At 42.8% G+C, this 25,907-nt stretch overlaps 2 protein-coding genes across 2 annotated transcripts; both read left to right on the top strand.

Annotated features, from left to right (window-relative positions):
* Positions 1-4,270: 4,270 nt before the first annotated feature.
* On the top strand, positions 4,271-14,994 carry LOC133647055 (mediator of DNA damage checkpoint protein 1-like). Its single transcript, XM_062043110.1, has 2 exons — positions 4,271-9,468; positions 14,102-14,994. The coding sequence occupies exons 1-2, from the start codon at positions 4,302-4,304 to the stop codon at positions 14,821-14,823; spliced, it is 5,889 nt and encodes a 1,962-aa protein (XP_061899094.1). The 5' UTR covers positions 4,271-4,301; the 3' UTR covers positions 14,824-14,994.
* Positions 14,995-16,399: 1,405 nt separating this feature from the next.
* LOC133647053 (protein FAM185A-like) lies at positions 16,400-25,397 on the top strand. The gene is made up of 8 exons (XM_062043109.1): positions 16,400-16,923; positions 16,988-17,097; positions 20,748-20,834; positions 20,952-21,090; positions 23,780-23,821; positions 23,903-23,998; positions 24,055-24,189; positions 25,171-25,397. Exons 1-8 carry the CDS (start codon positions 16,518-16,520, stop codon positions 25,281-25,283), a joined length of 1,128 nt encoding a protein of 375 aa, XP_061899093.1. The 5' UTR covers positions 16,400-16,517; the 3' UTR covers positions 25,284-25,397.
* Positions 25,398-25,907: the final 510 nt, after the last annotated feature.

Below are 25,907 nucleotides of genomic sequence, written 5' to 3'. Positions count from 1 at the left end.
CTGAGAGGACAAACTTTGTGGGGATCAGTCCGATTTCTGTATCAACTTCCACTAGAAAAAAAATGGAAAAGGTGATTCAACTGCAGGGAAGTAATGAGAAACCACAACAGCCGGAAAACACTGAGTCCAATAAAGAAGGGGAGGAGGACGCAGAAAGGCATGTGCAGAGAGAAGGAGATGGACAGTCCGGTAAAGACACTGACAGGACAGACTTTGTTGGGATCAGTCCGACTTCTGTGTCAACTTCCACTCGAAAGAAAATGGTAAAGGGGATACAAGTGCTGGGAAGTAATGAGAAACCACAACAGCCGGAAAACACGAAGCTCAAGTCCACTAAAGAAGGGGAGGAGGACGCAGAAAAGCATGTGCAGAGAGAAGGAGATGGACAATCCGGCAAAGACACTGAGAGGACAGACTTTGTTGGGATCAGTCCGACTTCTGTGTCAACTTCCACTCGAAAGAAAATGGTAAAGGGGATACAAGTGCTGGGAAGTAATGAGAAACCACAACAGCCGGAAAACACTGAGCTCAAGTCCACTAAAGAAGGGGAGGAGAGTGTGCAGAGAGAAGGAGATGGACAACCTGGCAAAGACACTAAGAGGACAGACTTTGTGGGGATCAGCACGACTTCTGTGTCAACTTCCACTAGAAAGAAAATGGACAGAGGGAGACAAGTGCAGGGAAGAAATGAGAAACCACAACAGCCGAAAAACACTGAGCTCAAGTCCAATAAAGAAGGGGAGGAGAGTGTGCAGAGAGAAGGAGATGGACAATCCGGCAAAGACACTGACAGGACAGACTTTGCGGGGATCAGCCCGACTTCTGTGTCAACTTCCACGAGAAAGAAAATGGAGAAGGGGATACAAGTGCAGGGAAGTAATGAGAAACCACAACAGCCTGAAAACACCGAGTCCACTAAAGAAGGGGAGAAGAGTGTGCACAGAGAAGAAGATGGACAACCCGGCAAAGACACTGAGAGGACAGACTTTGTGGGGATCAGCACGACTTCTGTGTCAACTTCCACTAGAAAGAAAATGGAAAAGGGGATACAAGTACAGGGAAGTAATGAGAAACCACAACAGCCTGAAAACACTGATCTCAAGTCCAATAAAGAAGTGGAGGAGAGTGTGCACAGAGAAGAAGATGGACAACCCGGCAAAGACACTGAGAGGACAGACTTTGTGGGGATCAGCACGACTTCTGTGTCAACTTCCACTAGAAATAAAATGGACAGAGGGAGACAAGTGCAGGGAAGTAATGAGAAACCACAACAGCCTGAAAACACTGAGTCCAATAAAGAAGGGGAGGAGAGTGTGCAGAGAGAAGGAGATGGACAATCCGGCAAAGACACTGAGAGGACAGACTTTGTGGGGATCAGCCCGACTTCTGTGTCAACTTCCACTAGAAAGAAAATGGAAAAGGGGATACAAGTGCAGGGAAGTACTGAGAAACCACAACAGCCTGAAAACACTGATCTCAAGTCCACTAAAGAAGGGGAGGAGAGTGTGCACAGAGAAGAAGATGGACAACCAGGCAAAGACACTGAGAGGACAGACTTTGTGGGGATAAGCCCGACTTCTGTGTCAACTTCCACTAGAAAGAAAATGGAAAAGGGGATACAAGTGCAGGGAAATAATGAGAAACCACAACAGCCTGAAAACACTGAGTCCAATAAAGAAGGGGAGGAGAGTGTGCACAGAGAAGGAGATGGACAACCCGCCAAAGACACTGAGAGGACAGACTTTGTGGGGATCAGCCCGACTTCTGTGTCAACTTCCACTAGAAAGAACATGGACAGAGGGAGACAAGTGCAGGGAAGAAATGAGAAACCACAACAGCCGAAAAACACTGAGCTCAAGTCCAATAAAGAAGGTGAGGAGAGTGTGCAGAGAGAAGGAGATGGACAATCCGGCAAAGACACTGAGAGGACAGACTTTGTTGGGATCAGTCCGACTTCTGTGTCAACTTCCACTCGAAAGAAAATGGTAAAGGGGATACAAGTGCTGGGAAGTAATGAGAAACCACAACAGCCGGAAAACACTGAGCTCAAGTCCACTAAAGAAGGGGAGGAGAGTGTGCAGAGAGAAGGAGATGGACAACCTGGCAAAGACACTGAGAGGACAGACTTTGTGGGGATCAGCACGACTTCTGTGTCAACTTCCACTAGAAAGAAAATGGACAGAGGGAGACAAGTGCAGGGAAGAAATGAGAAACCACAACAGCCGGAAAACACTGAGTCCAATAAAGAAGGGGAGGAGAGTGTGCAGAGAGAAGGAGATGGACAACCCGGCAAAGACACTGAGAGGACAGACTTTGTGGGGATCAGCCCGACTTCTGTGTCAACTTCCACTAGAAATAAAATGGACAGAGGGAGACAAGTGCAGGGAATAAATGAGAAACCACAACAGCCGGAAAACACTCAGCTCAAGTCCACTAAAGAAGGGGAGGAGGACGGAGAGAAGCATGTTCAGAGAGGAGATGGACAATCCGGCAAAGACACTGAGGGGACAGACTTTGTGGGGATCAGCCCGACTTCTGTGTCAACTTCCACTAGAAAGAAAATGGACAGAGGGAGACAAGTGCAGGGAATAAATGAGAAACCACAACAGCCGGAAAACACTCAGCTCAAGTCCACTAAAGAAGGGGAGGAGGACGGAGAGAAGCATGTTCAGAGAGGAGATGGACAATCCGGCAAAGACACTGAGGGGACAGACTTTGTGGGGATCAGCCCGACTTCTGTGTCAACTTCCACTAGAAAGAAAATGGACAGAGGGAGACAAGTGCAGGGAAGAAATGAGAAACCACAACAGCCGGAAAACACTGAGCTCAAGTCCACGAAAGAAGGGGAGGAGAGTGTGCAGAGAGAAGAAGATGGACAACCCGGCAAAGACACTGACAGGACAGACTTTGTGGGGATCAGCCCGACTTCTGTGTCAACTTCCACGAGAAAGAAAATGGATAAGGGGATACAAGTGCAGGGAAAAAATGAGAAACCACAACAGCCGGAAAACACTGATCTCAAGTCCACTAAAGAAGGGGAGGAGAGTGTGCAGAGAGAAGAAGATGGACAACCCGGCAAAGACACTGAGAGGACAGACTTTGTGGGGATCAGCCCGACTTCTGTGTCAACTTCCACTAGAAATAAAATGGACAGAGGGAGACAAGTGCAGGGAAAAAATGAGAAACCACAACAGCCGGAAAACACTGATCTCAAGTCCACTAAAGAAGGGGAGGAGGACGGAGAGAAGCATGTTCAGAGAGGAGATGGACAATCCGGCAAAGACACTGAGGGGACAGACTTTGTGGGGATCAGCCCGACTTCTGTGTCAACTTCCACTAGAAAGAAAATGGACAGAGGGAGACAAGTGCAGGGAAAAAATGAGAAACCACAACAGCCGGAAAACACTGATCTCAAGTCCACTAAAGAAGGGGAGGAGAGTGTGCAGAGAGAAGAAGATGGACAACCCGGCAAAGACACTGAGAGGACAGACTTTGTGGGGATCAGCCCGACTTCTGTGTCAACTTCCACTAGAAAGAAAATGGACAGAGGGAGACAAGTGCAGGGAAGAAATGAGAAACCACAACAGCCGGAAAACACTGAGCTCAAGTCCACGAAAGAAGGGGAGGAGAGTGTGCAGAGAGAAGAAGATGGACAACCCGGCAAAGACACTGACAGGACAGACTTTGTGGGGATCAGCCCGACTTCTGTGTCAACTTCCACGAGAAAGAAAATGGAGAAGGGGATACAAGTGCAGGGAAGTAATGAGAAACCACAACAGCCTGAAAACACTGAGTCCACTAAAGAAGGGGAGAAGAGTGTGCACAGAGAAGAAGATGGACAACCCGGCAAAGACACTGAGAGGACAGACTTTGTGGGGATCAGCACGACTTCTGTTTCAACTCCCACTAGAAAGAAAATGGACAGAGGGAGACAAGTGCAGGGAAGAAATGAGAAACCACAACAGCCGGAAAACACTGAGCTCAAGTCCACTAAAGAAGGGGAGGAGAGTGTGCAGAGAGAAGAAGATGGACAACCAGGCAAAGACACTGAGAGGACAGACTTTGTGGGGATCAGCCCGACTTCTGTGTCAACTTCCACTAGAAAGAAAATGGACAGAGGGAGACAAGTGCAGGGAAGAAATGAGAAACCACAACAGCCGGAAAACACTGAGCTCAAGTCCACTAAAGAAGGGGAGGAGAGTGTGCAGAGAGAAGAAGATGGACAACCCGGCAAAGACACTGAGAGGACAGACTTTGTGGGGATCAGCCCAACTTCTGTGTCAACTTCCACTAGAAAGAAAATGGACAGAGGGAGACAAGTGCAGGGAATAAATGAGAAACCACAACAGCCGGAAAACACTGAGTCCAATAAAGAAGGGGAGGAGAGTGTGAAGAGAGAAGGAGATGGACAATCCGGCAAAGACACTGAGAGGACAGACTTTGTGGGGATCAGCCCGACTTCTGTGTCAACTTCCACTAGAAAGAAAATGGAAAAGGGGATACAAGTGCAGGGAAGTAATGAGAAACCACAACAGCCGGAAAACACTGAGCTCAAGTCCAATAAAGAAGGGGAGGAGGACGCAGAGAAGCATGTGCAGAGAGAAGGAGATGGACAATCTGGCCAAGCCACTGAGAGGCCAGACTTTGTGGGGATCAGCCCGACTTCTGTGTCAACTTCAACGAGAAAGAAAGAAATGGAAAGAGGGATACAAGTGCAGGGAAGTAATGAGAAACCACAACAGCCGGAAAACACTGAGCTCAAGTCCACTAAAGAAGGGGAGAAGAGTGTGCAGAGAGAAGGAGATGGACAATCCGGCAAAGACACTGAGAGGACAGACTTTGTGGGGATCAGCACAACTTCTGTGTCCACTTCCACTAGAAAGGAAATGGAAAATGGGATACAAGTGCAGGGAAGTAATGAGAAACCACAACAGCCGGAAAACACTGAGTCCAATAAAGAAGGGGAGGAGGACGCAGAAAAGCATGTGCAGAGAGAAGGAGATGGACAATCCGGCAAAGACACTGACAGGACAGACTTTGTGGGGATCAGCCCGACTTCTGTGTCAACTTCCACTAGAAAGAAAATGGACAGGGGGAGACAAGTGCAGGGAAGTAATGAGAAACCACAACAGCCGGAAAACATTGAGCTCAAGTCCAATAAAGAAGAGGAGGAGAGTGTGCAGAGAGAAGGAGATGGACAATCTGGCAAAGACACTGAGAGGACAGACTTTGTGGGGATCAGCCCGACTTCTGTGTCAACTTCCACTAGAAAGAAAATGGAAAGGGGGAGACAAGTGCAGGGAAGTAATGAGAAACCACAACAGCCGGAAAACACAGAGCTCAAGTCCACTAAAGAAGGGGAGGAGAGTGTGCAGAGAGAAGGAGATGGACAATCCGGCAAAGACACTGACAGGACAGACTTTGTGGGGATCAGCACGACTTCTGTGTCAGCTTCCACTAGAAAGAAAATGGACGGGGGGAAGCCAGTGCAGGGAAGTAATGAGAAACCACAACAGCCGGAAAACACTGAGTCCAATAAAGAAGGGGAGGAGGACGCAGAAAAGCATGTGCAGAGAGAAGGAGATGGACAATCCGGCAAAGTGCAGGGAAGTAATGAGAAACCACAACAGCCGGAAAACACTCAGCTCAAGTCCACTAAAGAAGGGGAGGAGATTGTGCAGAGAGAAGGAGATGGACAATCCGCCAAAGACACTAAGGGGACAGATTTTGTGGGGATCAGCCCGTCTTCTGTGTCAACTTCCACTAGAAAGAAAATGGACAGAGGGAGACAAGTGCAGGGAAGAAATGAGAAACCACAACAGCCGGAAAACACAAAGCTCAAGTCCACTAAAGAAGGGGAGAAGAGTGTGCAGAGAGAAGGAGATGGACAATCCGGCAAAGACACTGAGAGGACAGACTTTGTGGGGATCAGCCCGACTTCTGTGTCCACTTCCACTAGAAAGGAAATGGAAAATGGGATACAAGTGCAGGGAAGTAATGAGAAACCACAACAGCCGGAAAACACTGAGCTCAAGTCCAATAAAGAAGAGGAGGAGAGTGTGCAGAGAGAAGCAGATGGACAATCTGGCAAAGACACTGAGAGGACAGATTTTGTGGGGATCAGCCCGACTTCTGCGTCAACTTCCACTAGAAAGAAAATGGAAAGGGGGAGACAAGTGCAGGGAAGTAATGAGAAACCACAACAGCCGGAAAACACAGAGCTCAAGTCCACTAAAGAAGGGGAGGAGAGTGTGCAGAGAGAAGGAGATGGACAATCCGGCAAAGACACTGACAGGACAGACTTTGTGGGGATCAGCACGACTTCTGTGTCAACTTCCACTAGACAGAAAATGGACGGGGGGAAGCCAGTGCAGGGAAGTAATGAGAAACCACAACAGCCGGAAAACACTGAGTCCAATAAAGAAGGGGAGGAGGACGCAGAAAAGCATGTGCAGAGAGAAGGAGATGGACAATCCGACAAAGACACTGACAGGACAAACTTTGTGGGGATCAGCCCGACTTCTGTGTCAACTTCCACTAGAAAGAAAATGGACGGGGGGAGGCAAGTGCAGGGAAGTAATGAGAAACAGCCGGAAAACACTGAGCTCAAGTCCACTAAAGAAGGGGAGGAGGACGGAGAGAAGCATGTGCAGAGAGAAGGAGATGGACAATCCGGCAAAGACACTGAGAGGACAGACTTTGTGGGAACCAGCCCGACTTCTGTGTCAACTTCCACTAGAAAGGAAATGGAAAGTGGGAGACAAGTGCAGGGAAGTAATGAGAAACCACAACAGCCGGAAAACACTGAGTCCAATAAAGAAGGGGAGGAGGACGCAGAAAAGCATGTGCAGAGAGAAGGAGATGGACAATCCGGCAAAGTGCAGGGAAGTAATGAGAAACCACAACAGCCGGAAAACACTGAGCTCAAGTCCAATAAAGAAGAGGAGGAGAGTGTGCAGAGAGAAGCAGATGGACAATCTGGCAAAGACACTGAGAGGACAGATTTTGTGGGGATCAGCCCGACTTCTGCGTCAACTTCCACTAGAAAGAAAATGGAAAGGGGGAGACAAGTGCAGGGAAGTAATGAGAAACCACAACAGCCGGAAAACACAGAGCTCAAGTCCACTAAAGAAGGGGAGGAGAGTGTGCAGAGAGAAGGAGATGGACAATCCGGCAAAGACACTGACAGGACAGACTTTGTGGGGATCAGCACGACTTCTGTGTCAACTTCCACTAGACAGAAAATGGACGGGGGGAAGCCAGTGCAGGGAAGTAATGAGAAACCACAACAGCCGGAAAACACTGAGTCCAATAAAGAAGGGGAGGAGGACGCAGAAAAGCATGTGCAGAGAGAAGGAGATGGACAATCCGACAAAGACACTGACAGGACAAACTTTGTGGGGATCAGCCCGACTTCTGTGTCAACTTCCACTAGAAAGAAAATGGACGGGGGGAGGCAAGTGCAGGGAAGTAATGAGAAACAGCCGGAAAACACTGAGCTCAAGTCCACTAAAGAAGGGGAGGAGGACGGAGAGAAGCATGTGCAGAGAGAAGGAGATGGACAATCCGGCAAAGACACTGAGAGGACAGACTTTGTGGGAACCAGCCCGACTTCTGTGTCAACTTCCACTAGAAAGGAAATGGAAAGTGGGAGACAAGTGCAGGGAAGTAATGAGAAACCACAACAGCCGGAAAACACTGAGTCCAATAAAGAAGGGGAGGAGGACGCAGAAAAGCATGTGCAGAGAGAAGGAGATGGACAATCCGGCAAAGTGCAGGGAAGTAATGAGAAACCACAACAGCCGGAAAACACTGAGCTCAAGTCCACTAAAGAAGGGGAGGAGAGTGTGCAGAGAGAAGGAGATGGACAATCCGTCAAAGACACTAAGGGGACAGATTTTGTGAGGATCAGCCCAACTGTTCATTACATCCAATTTATTTATCCACGAGAGACCAAATCAGCTTCAGTTGCACCTAACATGACCGGGGTGAGTAAGCCTGCGTCCACATCCGCAAGCAGTCTTCTGGATAATCCAAGGAAAGACGTAACCTCAACTACCACATTCATTTCTCGTCACGACCCCCTCGCAACTATCTCCCCCGAAGCCACGGGGCACAGCAGGTGGCCGGCCAAACCTGCCGTGAAGCATCTACCGGGCCTGAAACCTAAGCCTGGGGGGAAACATAAATCCAGCCACGACAAGTCAAAGGAATCCCAGCATGACCGTAAACCGGACATTAAACCAAAACAGGAGCAAAAGCTGAAAAAGAAACCTGTCATTGACACGAAAAGGATCCAAATCCAAAGACCTGGTCATAGAGCAGGTAACCGAACAAGCGATCAAAACCTAAAAATTCTAAAACCCACACATGTTCAAAACAGGACAACTCAACCCCACCGGGTACCAACTGGTGCAGACTATCAACGACCTGCCACAGGTAAAGAACCAGATCCCTCCAAACCCCAAAAGAGACCTGTTCACCCGAAGCCAAAACCTGACAAAAGTCCCAAAAGTGACACAAAAGATAAATCAAACCAACATTTGGCATCTAAACCAGAGCCAGATTCAGGGAAAATATCTGGAGGGAAGGAATCAATTCATCCAGAGTCTTATTCCGAGTCAGATGACCCACCAGGACCTGTATCCATGGCTAATCCTAATCAAAGACTGAAACCCAGCCAGAAACTATTTCATTATATTGCAGAGCAGGTGCCAAGACCTAACCAAAAACAGCCCAAGTCTGACATGAAGCCGAAAGCTGGCCCGGCACTTCAACCCAATCAGGGGCTTAAAGAGCCTCGGTCGAACGTCACACTTGAGCTTGACCGCCAATCTGGGTCTGATCAAAGTCCTGCTACACAATCCAAGGGGGAAAGACCATCAAGTAGACCACCAGTGGATCCAGGAACAGCCACCCCCAAACCCCACTATCATATTGATCAGACTGTGGACCTGCAGCCTACATCTAGTCCGGTGCAGCAGATCACTGATATGACTCATTCCCCAGAGTTCAAACGCGGCACCGTGGATCCAAACACCGTCCACCCGGTGAGTCCAAACAGCAGGCCGGCGTCTGATCCGGCGCCACAAACAACCAGTCACCCGCCATCGATACCAACGTCAACAACCCCAGTCACGCACCAGCGTGTGATTCTTAACACAAATCCAGCTTCCTCCGGGCCAAAGTCCACATTACGTCACTCGGCAGAGGAGCAAGGCTCTATCTCCATCTCAACAACACCCGCCCCAGGCACCGACCCTGACCTGCTGGCCCCGGGGGCGGAGTCGTCAACATCCAGCGCACGTGAGCTGCGCGTGAAAATAAACCAGGTGGCGGCCGCATTCTTCAACCGCAGCCTGGGTCCTCATGGGAGACCACCAGTTAGGCCTCCTAAGGAGCTGCCTGAGGACCGGGAGAGTGGACGCAGGACCGCGGGCGGGTCCCCTCTGCTGACACCATCTCAGGGTAAGAGACAAAACCTAAATCTTACTTATTGGGAATGACATTTGTCTTTTGGGGGAATGTTTACCTTTTCAAGGCCGGATTCTCTGTTTTTGTATGGAAAAATGTAAATATAATGATTTTAATCTAGATGAAAACACTAATTTCTAGGGTTGTACGGTATACCGGTACTAGTATAGTATGGCGGTACTAATGAATCAAAAACGGTACTACACTCTGTTTGAAAAGTACCGGTTCCCCATTTTTTTATTAAAAAAAAAAATGTTTTAGCAGCTGAAATCCATCTGCAGTCGGCAGTGTTTTACCTACTTCTAAATCACTAATCCTTGTCTCCATGGCGACAAACAAAGTAAGTTTCTTACAAGTATTATTATCACTGGAGGACGAGGAATAGCTAAACATGCTTCACTAAGAGGATGCAATAGCTCACCGCCGTCACAATGTAAACAAACGCCATATGGGTGGATCCACACCTGACATCCACTGTAATGATACCAAGTACAAGAGCGTATCTAGTCGATACTGCTATGATTACATCGATATTTTTATCGTCACAACATTTTTTTTCCTCTTTTAAAAATGTCGTATTATGTTTATAAAGTCAGTAAATACAGTACGTCCCTGGACACTTTGAAAATATTTGAGGGGCTAATCCAGGGGTCGGCAACCCAAAATGTTGAAAGAGCCATATTGGACCAAAAATACAAAGAACAAATCTGTCTGGAGCCGCAAAATTTTTTAAAGTCTTATATAAGTGTTATAATGAAGACAACACATGACGTAAGTGTCTATATTAGCTATATTAGCCTACTATCAAAATGACTTTGAAAGTCTTATATAAGTGTTATAATGAAGGCAACACATGATGTAAGTGTCTATATTAGCCTACTATCAAAATGACTTTAAAAGTCTTATGTAAGTGTTATAATGAAGGCAACACATGATGTAAGTGTCTATATTAGCTATATTAGCCTACTATCAAAATGACTTTAAATGTCTTATATAAGTGTTATAATGAAGGCAACACATGATGTAAGTGTCTATATTAGCCTACTATCAAAATGACTTTAAAAGTCTTATATAAGTGTTATAATGAAGGCAACACATGATGTAAGTGTCTATATTAGCTATATTAGCCTACTATCAAAATGACTTTAAATGTGTTATATAAGTGTTATAATGAAGACAACACATGATGTAAGTGTCTATATTAGCCTACTATCAAAATGACTTTAAAAGTCTTATATAAGTGTTATAATGAAGGCAGCACATGGTGTAAGTGTCTATATTAGCTATCATAGCCTACTATCAAAATGACTTTAAAAGTCTTATATAAGTGTTATAATGAAGGCAACACATGATGTAAGTGTCTATATTAGCCTACTATCAAAATGACTTGAAAAGTCTTATATAAGTGTTATAATGAAGGCAACACATGATGTAAGTGTCTATATTAGCTATATTAGCCTACTATCAAAATGACTTTAAATGTGTTATATAAGTGTTATAATGAAGACAACACATGATGTAAGTGTCTATATTAGCCTACTATCAAAATGACTTTAAAAGTCTTATATAAGTGTTATAATGAAGGCAACACATGATGTAAGTGTCTATATTAGCCTACTATCAAAATGACTTTAAAAGTCTTATATAAGTGTTATAATGAAGGCAACACATGATGTAAGTGTCTATATTAGTTGTATTAGTCTACTATTAAAATGACTTTAAAAGTCTTATATAAGTGTTATAATGAAGGCAGCACATTATGTAAGTGTCTATATTAGCTATATTAGCCCACTATCAAAATGACTTTAAATGTCTTATATAAGTGTTATAATGAAGGCAACACATGACATAAGTGTCTATATTAGCCTACTATCAAAATGACTTTAAAAGTCTTATATAAGTGTTATAATGAAGGCAACACATTATGTAAGTGTCTATATTAGCCTACTATCAAAATGACTTTAAAAGTCTTAAAGAAGTTATAATGAAGGCAACACATGACATAAGTGTCTATATTAGCCTACTATCAAAATGACTTTAAAAGTCTTATATAAGTGTTATAATGAAGGCAACACATTGTGTAAGTGTCTATATTAGCCTACTATCAAAATGACTTTAAAAGTCTTAAAGAAGTTATAATGAAGGCAACACATGACATAAGTGTCTATATTAGCCTACTATCAAAATGACTTTAAAAGTCTTATATAAGTGTTATAATGAAGGCAACACATTGTGTAAGTGTCTATATTAGCCTACTATCAAAATGACTTTAAAAGTCTTAAAGAAGTTATAATGAAGGCAACACATGACATAAGTGTCTATATTAGCCTACTATCAAAATGACTATGTGTCGCAGGCTGAAGCAAATCTTTGTTGACAGAAATGTTTAAATGTAATATTTATTCTACACATTTTTACAACATTAGAATCCATTAGTAAATCAGAGACTTTTCAGAAGGTGAGATAACTCCTGGAAATGACTGACTTTTAATGGCCAAAGGCAGGGGTCCCCAAACTACGGCCCGCGGGCCGGATCCGGCCCCCCAGCATCCAAAATCCGGCCCACGGGAAGTCCCAAGTTAAAAAAAAAAAGTGTTTTAATTAATTAATTTATTTTTTATTTTATCTTTCCTTTCTAATCCATTTTATACCGCTTGTTACTCTCGGTGTCTCCTAGCCGCTCAGGCAAATCATATTGTCTAAAAATGCATTTTCCCATCGATAACATGACAATGTTAAATGTTGATGAACATCAATGTTAACTGATGTTCAATGACAAAACAGATTAACTCGATGGAATATAAAGACAATATATATATATATATATATATATATATATATATATATATATATATATATATATATATATATATATATATATATATATATATATACATTGGGTTAAAACACATTATAGAACAATACAGTCTGCAAGGGATACAGTCCTTGAAGCACACATGATTGTGTGTGCTGCTGGTCAACTAACATTTTCATTAATTACTATTTTTTATGTAATTGTTTTTATATTGTTCTATTGTGTGTGTGTGTGTATTTTTTTTATTTTTTTTGGTCATAAAAAAATACAATCACGTGTGCTTACGGACTGTATCCCTTGCAGACTGTATTGATATATATTGATATATAATGTAGGAAGCAGAATATTAATAACAGAAAGAAACAACCCTTTTGTGTGAATGAGTGTAAATGGGGGAGGGAGGTTTTTTGGGTTGGTGCACTAATTGGAAGTGTATCTTGTGTTTTTTATGTTGATTTAATAAAAATATAAAAAAATAAAAAAAAAATAAAAAAAGATAGAATACTATTAACAGTTATTATCTATAACACTTACATATAAGTGTAAAAAAAAAAAAAAAAAGATAGAATACTATTAACCACAACATATAAGTGTAAAAAATGTTTTACATTTAAAAAAAAAAAAGATAGAATACTATTAACCGCAACATATAACTGTAAAAAAAAAATTAAAAAAAAGATAGAATACTATTAACCGCAACATAAAAGTGTAAAAAATAAAAAATAAAAAGATAGAATACTATTAACCGCAACATATAAGTGTTAAAAATAATAATAATAATAATTAAAAAATAAAAAGATAGAATACTATTAACCGCAACATATGAGTGGAAAAAAAATGACTAAATAATAATAATAATAATAAAAAGATAAAATACTATTAACCGCAACAAATAAGTGTAAAAAATAAATAAATGAATTTAAAAAAAGATAGAATACTATTAACCGCAACATATAAGTGTAAAAAATGTTTTAAATTTTTAAAAAAAAAAGATAGAATACTATCAACCGCAACATATAAGTGTAAAAAAAAAAAAAAAAAAGATAGAATACTATTAACCGCAACATAAAAGTGTAAAAAATAAAAAAAATAAAAAGATAGAATACTATTAACCGCAACATATAAGTGTAAAAAATAAAAATACAATAAAAATTTTAAAAAAAGATAGAATACTATTAATCGCAACATGTAAGTGTAAAAAAACAAAACTAAAACTAAAAATAAAATTATTTTTTTTTAAAAAGATACTATTAATCGCAACAAAAAAAGATACTATTAATCGCAACATGTAAGTGTAAAAAAACAAAACAAAAAATAAAAATAAAAATAAAATATATTTTTAAAAAAAAGATAGAATACTATTAATCGCAACATATAAGTGTAAAAAAAATAAAATAAAAATAAAAATTTTTTTTTTTTAAAAGATAGAATACTATTAATTGCAACATGTAAGTGTAAAAAAACAAAACAAAACAAAAACATTATGATTTGTACATTTTCAGAAAGTGCTTCTTTAATTTTAAACAAAGAAAACAATCTAAAAGTTGTCTTTATTTTTAAGTTATCATGCCGGGATTTTACCAGTCCGGCCCGCTTGGGAGTGGATTTTTCTCCATAAAATGAGTTGAACACCCTGCTGTAAATGAAGAGTAAGCCACCATGGAGGTCCACCTGTGGAAAAGTGGTTCCGCACTGACCTCTGTTGCACTGGTGACCTCATCCCTCCCTCCCTCCCTCCCCCCCCCAGCTGCACAAAGACCATGCAGACCACTTCCAAATGTGAGATTTATGACTTGATGAAATGCTCCTCAGGCGCACTTCCCACGGCGAGGGACTGCTCGGACCTCCTCGCACAGGCGGCGGCGGCGGTAAAGAGCGGGGTCTACCGGGTGACCCCGGACGTCCGCCACGGCGCCTTCCCGGTCCTCTGCGACATGGAGCTCCGCGGCGGGGGTTGGACCCTCCTGCAGCTGCGGCGGGACGGCAGCGTCAGCTTCAACCGCAGCTGGGCCGAGTACAGGTCCGGCTTCGGGGATCTCCTCCGGGGAGGGGAGTTCTGGCTGGGGAACCAACACATCCACCTGCTGACCCGCGACCGGGACATGACGCTGCGGGTGGAGCTGCGGGACTTCTCCGGGGTGGCGGGCTACGCCGAGTACAGCCGCTTCAAGGTGGCGAGCGAAAGGACGCGCTTCCGGCTGACAGTGGGGGGCTACTCCGGCACGGCGGGGGACGCCCTGGTCTTCAGCGCCAGCTACAACCACAGCAACCGGGCCTTCACCACCCCGGACCGGGACAACGACCGCTACCCCTCGGGGAACTGCGGCGCCTACTACGGCTCCGGGTGGTGGTTTGACGCGTGCATGGCGGCCAACCTGAACGGGAGGTACTATTTGGAGAAGTACAAGGGGGTCCGGAACGGCATCTACTGGGGCACCTGGCACAATATCTCCACAGAGCTGTATCCCACCAATGAAAGACGGTCTTTTAAAACAGTCCGGATGATGATCAGACCAAAGGACTTTACGCCGTGAAGAAAGGGACAAGCGGTAGAAAATGGATGGAGTTCAAACTAATAGAAGGTGAACTTCAACTCCATAATAGAGTCCAATGCTCCCCTCTAGTGGACATATGGGATTCTGCAGTATGATAATGTTGATCATTGAGGATGTACATAGTGTTTATATTATAGGACCTTTTTTTTATAAAGAAAATGTGTTTACCTAATATATTCAATAACGTATATTGGTACCATATGATTATTGATCAACTGACGGTTTAATAAAGGTGTGAAAGGTTGATTAGATGTATATCATTTGGAGGTTTGTCTAGTTTTAATTCCTTACCAACATTATGTTTAAATTGAAGCACTCTAGCAGTGTGTGAGGATTTTTATTTTTTGTATCCTTTATTTCATATTAATGTCAGGCCACTAAATAAATTATTACACTGTTTTATCACAACGATGCATTGTGTGAATTCATCTGGGAAAAAATTGAAAATAATGGTTTTGATTAATGCATAGGATATGTTTTGAGAGTATTGATTATTTTTTTATCAGACGTATAAGTAAGTAATCCAAACAACACGTAAGAAAATAGTATCAGAAATGACTTGCTAAACTACTTGAAATGGGACGCGACCTGTTTATAGTTTATATTTCACATGAATATATTTATTTGCAATATTTTGCAGATGTAAAAAATGCCTACATTTGCAATTACTCTTGAATAGATTGAATACTGTACCCAAATTCCCACATCCGGTCTGTCAAGAATAAGAGGCTGTGACGCCTTTAAATACACATTTAGATTTAAAATTGGGTTATACGGGTGCAATAATTCGTAAAATGCGTACTAAAAGGCGAATATGCTCTATTGAAGTCACACACAGATACATTAAAACATTACTATTTAGCTATGGTAAGCTTTTGTTTTGAAATGTTTAACAAGAAAATAGCTTCGAAGCAATAAACTCAACCGGAAGTAACCATGAACTCACACACACACGTAAAAAATCTCTACATTTGCAATTACTCTTGAATCGATTGAATATTATACCCAAATTACCACATCCGGTCTGTCAAGAATAAGAGACTGTGACGCCTTTAAATACACATTGATATTCAAAATTGGGTTATAAGGTTGCAATAATTCGTAAAATGCGTACTAAAAGGCGAATATACTCTATTGAAATCACACACAGACACATTAAAACATGACTATTTAGCTATGTTAAGCTTTTTTTTTAAAAAATGTTTAACAAGAAAATAGCTTCGAAGCAATACATTCAACCGGAAGTAATCATGAACTCACACACATGTAAAAAAATGTTTACATTTGCAATTACTCTTGAATAGATTTAATACTATACCCAAATTCACACTTCCGGTCTGTCAAGAATAAGAGACTGTGACGCCTTTAAATACACATTTAGATTTATAATTGGGTTATAAGGTTGCAATAATTCGTAAAATATACAAAAGGCGAATATACTCTATTGAAGTCACACACAGATACATTAAAACATTACTATTTAGCTATGGTAAGCTTTTGTTTTGAAATGTTTAACAAGAAGTTAGCTTCGAAGCAATAATTTCAACCGGAAGTGACCGCTGAACTCCCACCTGACATGACGCTAAGTGTAACAACAATGGCGGCCACACTAGTCCCCGCACATCTACCATGAAGCGGTCTTGTTTTGGGGGTTCAGTCAGAAAGTTACCGTGATGTTCTGGAACTCGGCAGCCCAGCGGGCCGGCGTTGTCCGGTCCTGGTGTCGAACCGCCGGCCTTATCAGGCGCCGTCAGTCACTCTTCACCTCCGCCAAGTTGACCCGAGAAGACGTCGAGGTGAGCCGGACACTGAGGGAGTGTTCCCTGGCGGTGAGCCCCTTCAGCACGGTGCGAGCGCGGCTTGGGTGCAGTATATCCATCCAGCCTGTGGACCCGCATGCCTTCCCTGAAGCCGACCGAGCCTTCGTCACTATCCGCGGAGGGAAGTCGCCAAGCGGCGAGGAGGAGGGTGTGGATGACTTTGACGTCCATTACGACGAAGACGGCAAGGAGCTGCTCATCTTGGCCGAGAGGGACGACAGCAGCCTGTCGGTTCATGTGTCTGCTCCCATTAAGAGTAGTGAGTACACAACTGAACGCCTTCTCCTCATTATCAGCACACTAATCCACTGATTGCACGTCAGATATCGTCATTAACACCCGTGGGAAAGGCAACGTGGAGGTGAAGAATATGGAGTGTGACATCTGCCAGGTGCACACAGAAAAGGGCACATGTTCACTGCACTCCGTCAAGGTGAGTACAACACTTCATTACCCTATTTTCCCACCACAGTATATTAGCTGCAGATATATGCCGCTACAAATGATTTTCCAAATGCTTAACAATGCCTGTCATGTGGCAGTAAAACGGCTGGTAAGACAAAACAGAAGTCATCTTCATGGACCCACTAGCTGGGTAAGCTCCACTATATTGCCAAAAGTATTTGGCCACCCATCCAAATGATGAGAATCAGGTGTCCTAATCACTTGGCCCGGCCACAGGTGTATAAAATCAAGCACTTAGGCATAGGGATGATGTTCGAAAACCGGTTCTCCCGGTTGTTCGATAAGAAAAGAACCGATTCCATGGACTCGAATCCCTTCTTGAGAACCGGTTCCCGTTATCAAGGCCACTATAGTAAAGAAAAAGAGTTGGTTCTTTAATCGAATCCCTGGGAACGAATCTCGTCCCACAGGAAATGCCCTGTGGGACGGCAATGTTATGCCCATTTGATTGTAGACTCTTACTTGTGGCGATATGAAAATACTACGCGTCATCAGTTTGGGCACTTCCGGGTGGGCGACGTCAGTTTAGTTCATGAGACAATTGAGAAGTAGACAAGTTGTGTTAGCTCTTACAAGCCTTGGAAAAGATAAGTCTGTAAGTAAACTGTTTAACTTGTTTATGTAACTCAATATTAAGGTGGAAAGTGGTTAGATTTAGGGATGTCCGATAATATCGGCCGATAAATGCGTTATAATGTTATATCGTAAATTATCGGTATCGGTTTTTTTATTATCTGTATCTTTTTTTTTTAATTATTCTTTTTTTTAAATTTTTTTATTAAATCAACATAAAAAACACAAGATACACTTATAATTAGTGCACCAACCCAAAAAACCTCCCTCCCCCCATTTCTTTCTGTTATTAATATTCTGGTTCCTACATTATATATCAATATATATCAATACTGTCTGCAAGGGATACAGTCCGTAAGCACACATGAGTGTGCGTGCTGCTGGTCCACTAATAGTACTAACCTTTAACAGTTAATTTTACTCATTTTCATTAATTACTAGTTTCTATGTAACTGTTTTTATATTGTTTTACTTTCTTTTTTATTCAAGAAAATGTTTTTAATTTAGTTATCTTATTTTATTTTATTTTTTTTAAAGTACCTTATCTTCACCATACATGGTTGTCCAAATTAGGCATAATAATGTGTTAATTCCACGACTGCATATATCGGTTGATATCGGTATCGGTTGATATCGGTATCGGGAATTAAAGAGTTGGACAATATCGGAATATCGGATATCGGCAAAAAGCCATTATCGGACATCCCTAGTTAGATTTGATACTAAGATGTTTATTGAAAAACGATTTTTGTGCACTGTTTCAATGGATGTTTTGAGGACTTAAAATGGCTGCCAGTCGTGTATTTGCACCATCGAAATAATTATTTTGAAGAAGAATTGTTGATTGATGACTGTGGCGTTCTTAGTGTCATAGTGTGTGTAGTTATAGTATATTCCAATAGCAGCAGAAGTGCACTTTTTGGAGAGCTGTATTATTTTCAGTTTTGTGCCCAAGGGACTGATTTTATTTAACACTATATTATTATTTATACACCTATAGTGATCACAGAGACGGGTTGTTTTTGTGTTACTCTATATATATGTTTTTCTGAAAAATCCAACTCAATACACTTTGGGTAACAACAGTCAATATTTATTTATTTAATTTTTTTAGGGGGGTAACAGTCAATATTTTTTTTTTTTTTTTTTTTTCTTATAAAATAAAAGTGAGCTTTTGTTCAACCAAATATTGTGTTTTTTTCCATATACAACAACCTATCTGGATTCGATAAGAGAATCGATAAAGAATCGGTTCGATAATAGGCTCAAACTCGATCATTTCTTCTCAAACATCATCCCTACTTAGGCATGGAGACTGTTTCTACAAACATTTGTGAAAGAATGGGCCGCTCTCAGTGGTTTCCAGCGTGCAACTCTCACAGGATGCCACCTGTGCATCAAATCCAGTCGTGGAATTTCCTCGCTCCTAAATATTCCAAAGTCAACTGTGGGCTTTATTATAAGAAAATGGAAAAGTTTAGGAACAACAGCAACTCAGCCACCAAGTGGTAGGCCACGTAAACTGACAGAGGGGTCAGCACAGTGCAAAGACTTTCTGCACAGTCAGTTGCTACAGAGCTCCAAACTTCATGTGACCTTCCAATTAGCCCACGTACAGTACGCGGAGAGATTCATGGAATGGGTTTCCATGGCCGTGCAGCTGCATCTAAGCCATACATCACCAAGTCCAATGCAAAGCGTGGGATGCAGTGGTGTAAAGCACGTCGCCACTGGACTCTAGAGCAGTGGAGACGCCTTCTCTGGAGTGACGAATCACGCTTTTCCATCTGGCAATCTGATGGACCAGTCTGGGTTTGGAGGTTGCCAGGAGAACGCTACATTTCGGACTGCATAGTGCCGAGTGTGAAATTTGGTGGAGGAGGAATTATGGTGTGGGGTTGTTTTTCAGGAGTTAGTTCCAGTGAAAGGAACTTGGAATGCTCCAGTATACTAAAACATGTTGGACAATCCCATGCTCCCAACCTTGTGGGAACAGTTCGGAGCGGGCCCCTTCCTCTTCCAACATGACTGTGCACAAAGCAAGGTCCAGAAAGACATGGATGACAGAGTCGGGTGTGGATGAACTTGACTGGCCTGCACAGAGTCCTGACCTGAACGCCGATAGAACACCTTTGGGATGAATTAGAACTAGAGATGTCCGATAAATGCGTTAAAAATGTAATATCGGAAATTATCGGTATCGGTTTTTTATTATCAGTATCGTTTTTTTTATTTTTTTTATTTTATTTTATTTTTTTATTTTTTATTAAATCCACATAAAAAACACAAGATACACTTACAATTAGTGCACCAACCCAAAAAACCTCCCTCCCCCCATTTACACTCATTCACACAAAAGGGTTGTTTCTTTCTGTTATTAATATTCTGGTTCCTACATTATATATCAATATATATCAATACAGTCTGCAAGGGATACAGTCCGTAAGCACACATGATTGTGCGTGCTGCTGCTCCACCAATAGTACTAACCTTTAACAGTTAATTTTACACATTTTCGTTCATTACTAGTTTCTATGTAACTGTTTTTATATTGTTTTACTTTCTTTTTTTATTCAAGAAAATGTTTTTGATTTATTTATCTTATTTTATTTGATTCATTTTTTTAAAAAGTACCTTATCTTCACCACGCCCGGTTGTCCAAATTAGGCATAATAATGTGTTAATTCCACGACTGTATATATCGGTATCGGTTGATATCGGTATCGGTAATTAAAGAGTTGGACAATATCGGCATATCGGATATCGGCAAAAAGCCATTATCGGACATCCCTAATCAGAACGGAGACTGAGAGCCAGGCCTTCTCCACCAACATCCGTGTGTGACCTCACCAATGCGCTCACACAGCAAGGCTGTGGATTGTTTCACACTGGTTTTCGCCTTTTGAAGGGTACTGGAAAAACTGGAAAATTGATCTTGAAAGTCCTTTAAAAAGTGCTTGAATTTGGCCAGTACATTTCTGCCAGGAGCGCAATTCAAAGTTGTAAAAGTCAGATAAAGTGAGTCCCTCATGTCCGTTTCTTCAGGGTCATCAAGTGGAGGTGCGCTCGGGTGGAGACGTCAGCGTGGGCACCGTCCACGGCAACGTGGACATCAGCGCTTCCGGAGACAGTGTTAAGTGTTGTTTGTCGCTCGCACACCAGGGGGCAGCGATGGCCCGGCTTCAGCATGTGACTGGCTGAGTATGCATTGGAAATGTGGCCAATAAACTCCTTGCTTGTGCGGCGCAGGCGGTTCGTGTCAAGAAGCTGCAGGGCACCACCATGAGGGTCTCCACGGAACATGGCGGTCTGAGGGTCAAGGCCATCTATGCCGAGTCCAGCTGCATCTCGTCCAGCACGGGGGACGTGGAACTTGGACTCGTGCACGGTGAGATAACTGCCGCTCGTCATCACTCCACAGGCTGAATTGGCCACAATTCAGTTTCCTGTGGATTGCACTGGAGTGATATTGCTGCCCTCTAGTGGGCGAAGATGGCATCAATGATCATAACTTTCACCTGAAAGCATCATAATGTATGACCCAATCCAAACAAACTGTCCCCACTCGTGGTGTAAACGGACTATAACCAACAACTAAAGTCAACACACGGTCACACATCACACACCTCCTGCTCATTGAACTTTGTGGACTTTATAAAACACGTACCGCATTTTCCGGACTATAAGGCGCACTTAAAATCCAGATTTTCCTCAAAACTGGACAGTGCGCCTTATAACCCGCCTAATGTACGGAATAATTCTGGTTTGGCTTACCGACCTCGAAGCAATTTTATTTGGTACACGGTGTAATGATAAGTGTGAGCAGTAGATGGCAGCCACACATAAGAGATACGTGTAGACTGCAATATGTCTCAAGTAAACACCAACATTTGATATGTTCCATTGAAAATATAGAACATTACACACGGCGCTTAAAAAAATCCATCAAAATGTTTTAGTACGACTTTGGTAAGCTATGAAGCCACACCGCTTGATGGAGCTACTCAGTGGCCTAGTGGTTAGAGTGTCCGCCCTGAGATGGGTAGGTCGGGAGTTCAAACCCCCGGCCGAGTCATACCAAAGACTATAAAAATGGGAGCCATTACCTCCCTGCTCGGCACTCAGCATCAAGGGTTGGAATTGGGGGTTGAATCACCAAAAGTGATTCCCGGGCGCGGCCACCGCTGCTCACTGCTCCGGTGAGGGTGATGGGTCAAATTCAGAGGATAATCTCGCCACACCTAGTGTGTGTGTGTGACAATCATTGGTACTTTACTTTAACTTTATTGTATTGTGCTTCAACATAGGAGTATTATTAAGGTAAGACATATTATCTGGTGTTTTGTTTTGCATGATTATGCTGTGGAGGGGGGCCGTGGCCTGCAGCGAAGCGGGGTGTGCCAGGGCCGGCTTGAAAATCAGCTACAGGTGCGTAGATGGTTATCTAATCACCCGTCGCTCTGTTAAAAGGCAGCAGACGGGAGGAGAGAGTTGTTGGAGTGGGAGTTGGGCAACAAATTGTGGAGGTTGCCCTCCAGTGGGTTCTTCGGACCACCAAGCATCGACATGAGTCCAGTTCAGATTCACAATGACGTTCTATTTTTTTTCAAATAGTCTTTTTGTGGCTTTTCAGCAATTGTCTTTTCCTTCAGGTCCAACTCCCACTCCCAACAACTCTCTCCTTCCGGCTGCTGCCTTTTAACAGAGAGACAGGTGATTAGATAACCAGGCCCAGGTGGGCCATCTACGCACCTGTCGCTGATTTCGAAGCCGGTCCTGGCACACCCCGCTTCGCCGCAGGCCACGCCCCCCTCCACACATGCAAAAGCAACTTTTCTTTCCTTCTGGTACCTTGCTGATTTGTATTTGGGATCTGCATAAGGACAGAGAAAGCGAAGATTACCCCATTAATTTGAGCCAGGATGAAAGATTCGTGGATGAGGAACGTGAGAGTGAAGGACTAGAGTGCAGTGCAGGACGCATCTTTTTTTCGCTCTGACCGTAACTTAGGTACAAGCTGGCTCATTGGATTCCACACTCTCTCCTTTTTCTATTGTGGATCACGGATTTGTATTTTAAACCACCTCGGATACTATATCCTCTTGAAAATGAGAGTCGAGAACGCGAAATGGACATTCACAGTGACTTTTATCCCCGCAACAATACATCGGCGAAGCTCTTTAGCTACGGAGCTAACGTGATAGCATCGGGCTTAAATGCAGATAGAAACAAAATAAATAAACCCCTGACTGGAAGGATAGACGGAAAATCAACAATACTATTAAACCATGGACATGTAAATACACGGTTAATGCTTTCCAGCCTGGCGAAGCTAACGACGCCATTGAAGCTAACTTAGCAACGGGACCTCACAGAGCTATGCTAAAAACATTAGCGCTCCACCTACGCCAGCCAGCCCTCATCTGCTCACCAACACCCGTGCTCACCTGCGTTCCAGCGATCGACGGAGCGACGAAGGACTTCACCCGATCATCCGTGCGGTTGGCGGCTAGCGTCGGATAGCGCGTCTGCAATCCAAATCAAAGTCCTCCTGGTTGTGTTGCTGCAGCCAGCCGCTAATACACCGATCCCCCCTACAACTTTCTTCTTTGCAGTCTTCATTGTTCATTAAACAAATTGCAAAAGATTCACCAACACAGATGTCCAGAATACTGTGGAATTTTGAGATGAAAACCGAGCTTTTTGTATTGTATTCAATGGTGTCCGAATACTTCCGTTTCAACCATTGACGTCACACGCATACGTCATCATACATAGACGTTTTCAACCGGAAGTTTAGCGGGAAATTTAAAATGTCACTTTATAAGTTAACCCGGCCGTATTGGCATGTGTTGCAATGTTAAGATTTCATCATTGATATATAAACTATCAGACTGCGTGGTCGCTAGTAGTGGCTTTCAGTAGGCCTTTAAGTGGGAGAACTTGCACAATTGGTGACTGACTTAAATACTTTTTTTTGCCCCACTGTAAGTCTGTTGGTGAGACACAAGTCCTCTTGCATGGTTTACTGGAATGACTAACTCTTTGCATTCATGTGCGTCATCTTGTTTGCAAAGGGGACGCCTCAGTGAAGAACACATCAGGGGACACACACATAGGTAAAGATCCTCTCATGGCACCATTATGCTAGTAATCCCGTGTCAAAGGTGAGCATGTGTGTGTGTGTGTGTGTGTTGCAGACGGTTCAAATGGCTCCTTGAAGGTTTCCTCTCAAACCGGGGTCATTGACGTCTACGTGGGAGACGGAGGAAGCGCCGAGGTGCTCAGCCAGGAAGGTAAGAACGCCACGATGCGTCCTAAGCACCCTTTTACCGACTCGACTCTTCCGTAGGAGCGGTGTGCGTACGCGTGCCGTCCTCGCTGAGAGCAGAGGTGGAGCTCACTGGCGCGTCGGTGCACATCGGCCGTGATGTGACGTTGCATCAGCTGCAGAGGAACACCACGGAGAGCCACACCCAAGTTACTGGTAAGACAGTTTTTGTGATATTATTGATTTATAGGCTTGTAACCATATCCAAGTCTCACTTATATTGCTGCTATATTGTGGAATTGTCCAAGAAAAGACTTGGTTAAAATGTGTGTAAAAGATAGATAGATAGTACTTTATTGCAGGGCCGGCCCGTGGCATAGGCCGTAGAGGCAAATGCTAAGGGCGCCGTCCATCAGGGGGCGCCAAGCCAGTGCCACAAATGTTGGAGGAAAAAAAAAAAAAAGTTGATACTATTATTTCTAAATACAAAAAATAATCCCACATTAATTAAAATGCAAAGTAAAGCCTATTTAATAGAAATATTATTTGTTACAACATTACGCGCCCCCCATACCCCCGCACGGTGCGCCCCCTCCCTTCCCGTATCATGATTCTTACCACATCAAAAAATCAACACAAGATGTCAAAACGGCCAAAACTGTCAGGTGCCCAGGGAAGAAAAAAGAGAAAAGAGGAGGAGAAACGAGAAAAAGACACAGGTAGCAGGTAGGTAAAGCCACCTAAAATCTTGCCTAGGGCGCCAGATTGGTTAGGGCCAGGCCTGTTTTATTGATTCCTTCAGGAAAATTTTAATTCCAGCAGCAGTGTCCAGAATTGACATTTGAATTTAAAAAGTAAAAAGTAAATAATGGATGTATAAGTGGAAATAAAATAGAAAATATTACAGTAAGAATAAAAATAAAAAGCAAAAATAAAAATATAACCTTAAAAATAAGAATATAACAAGAGAAACTAGGCAGTAGTGACCATGCTATGAAAGTGTATTGTGTTTTTTCTTGCAGTTTATTTGAGTATTGTATGAAGTGAAGTGTCAGGAATACACACACGCGTCCCGGTACCAATATTTTGGTACCGGCACCAAAATGTATTTCGATACTTTTCTAACAAAACTACAACCAAATTAGTGTTGAGTTAATCCTCTTTGTCTTTGTTGACATTCTCCTCCGTCACTCTCAGGCTACATGAACACTGACAGTTCGGCGGCGCAGCGGATCAAAGTGACGACAAAAAGTGGCTCGGTCAGCCTGAAGACACAAAGCTGGTTCGAGTCCCTGAAGCTGGGGGGATAAAAAAAAAAAGTAAGCTCACTCAAGAGACCATCCGTTCCTGCACCTCCAGCATGGGACGTAACCTCAGCTCTTATTCATTGCACACGCCCACCAAATAAATGATCAATAATTACACTTGTGTGCCCTCAAACTTGCATTTAATGAAATGATACTTGTATAGTACGAATGACAACAACTAGAAGATTGTTGACATTTAAAGATGACACATTTTGCGTCGTCAACATTGTATCAAACATTTCCAATGGCATGCACTTTAAAGTCATTTGTTGTGTTAACATACATAATACAATTACCTCCGCCAGTGAGATTGTTTTTGTTTGGTTCTTCTTCAAAAACATGTTAAGATTCTGTTGCAGATGCTAGGTCCACTTACAGATTTGAAAGTAATATCGACATTCATTAAAGTGTCACATTCAAATGATCAATTAGGTCCTTTTTAAGTGTTTTAAGAGCATAGTACTTTTTTATAGATGGTCTATAACAGGCCTGGGCAATTATTTTGCCTCGCGAGGCCAAATTTAGAGGAAAAAAATGTGTCTGAGGGCCGGTATATCTATTTTTAGGAACGCTAATACAAAACCTCACAATAATGTCTGATTGAATGCTAAAAAACGTTATGACAGA

The sequence above is a fragment of the Entelurus aequoreus genome, linkage group LG03 (genome assembly GCF_033978785.1).
Source record: "Entelurus aequoreus isolate RoL-2023_Sb linkage group LG03, RoL_Eaeq_v1.1, whole genome shotgun sequence".
Lineage (NCBI taxonomy): Eukaryota > Metazoa > Chordata > Actinopteri > Syngnathiformes > Syngnathidae > Entelurus > Entelurus aequoreus.
The sequence above is the reverse complement of the archived record's forward strand: the minus strand, read 5'-3'. Positions and strand labels throughout refer to the sequence as shown.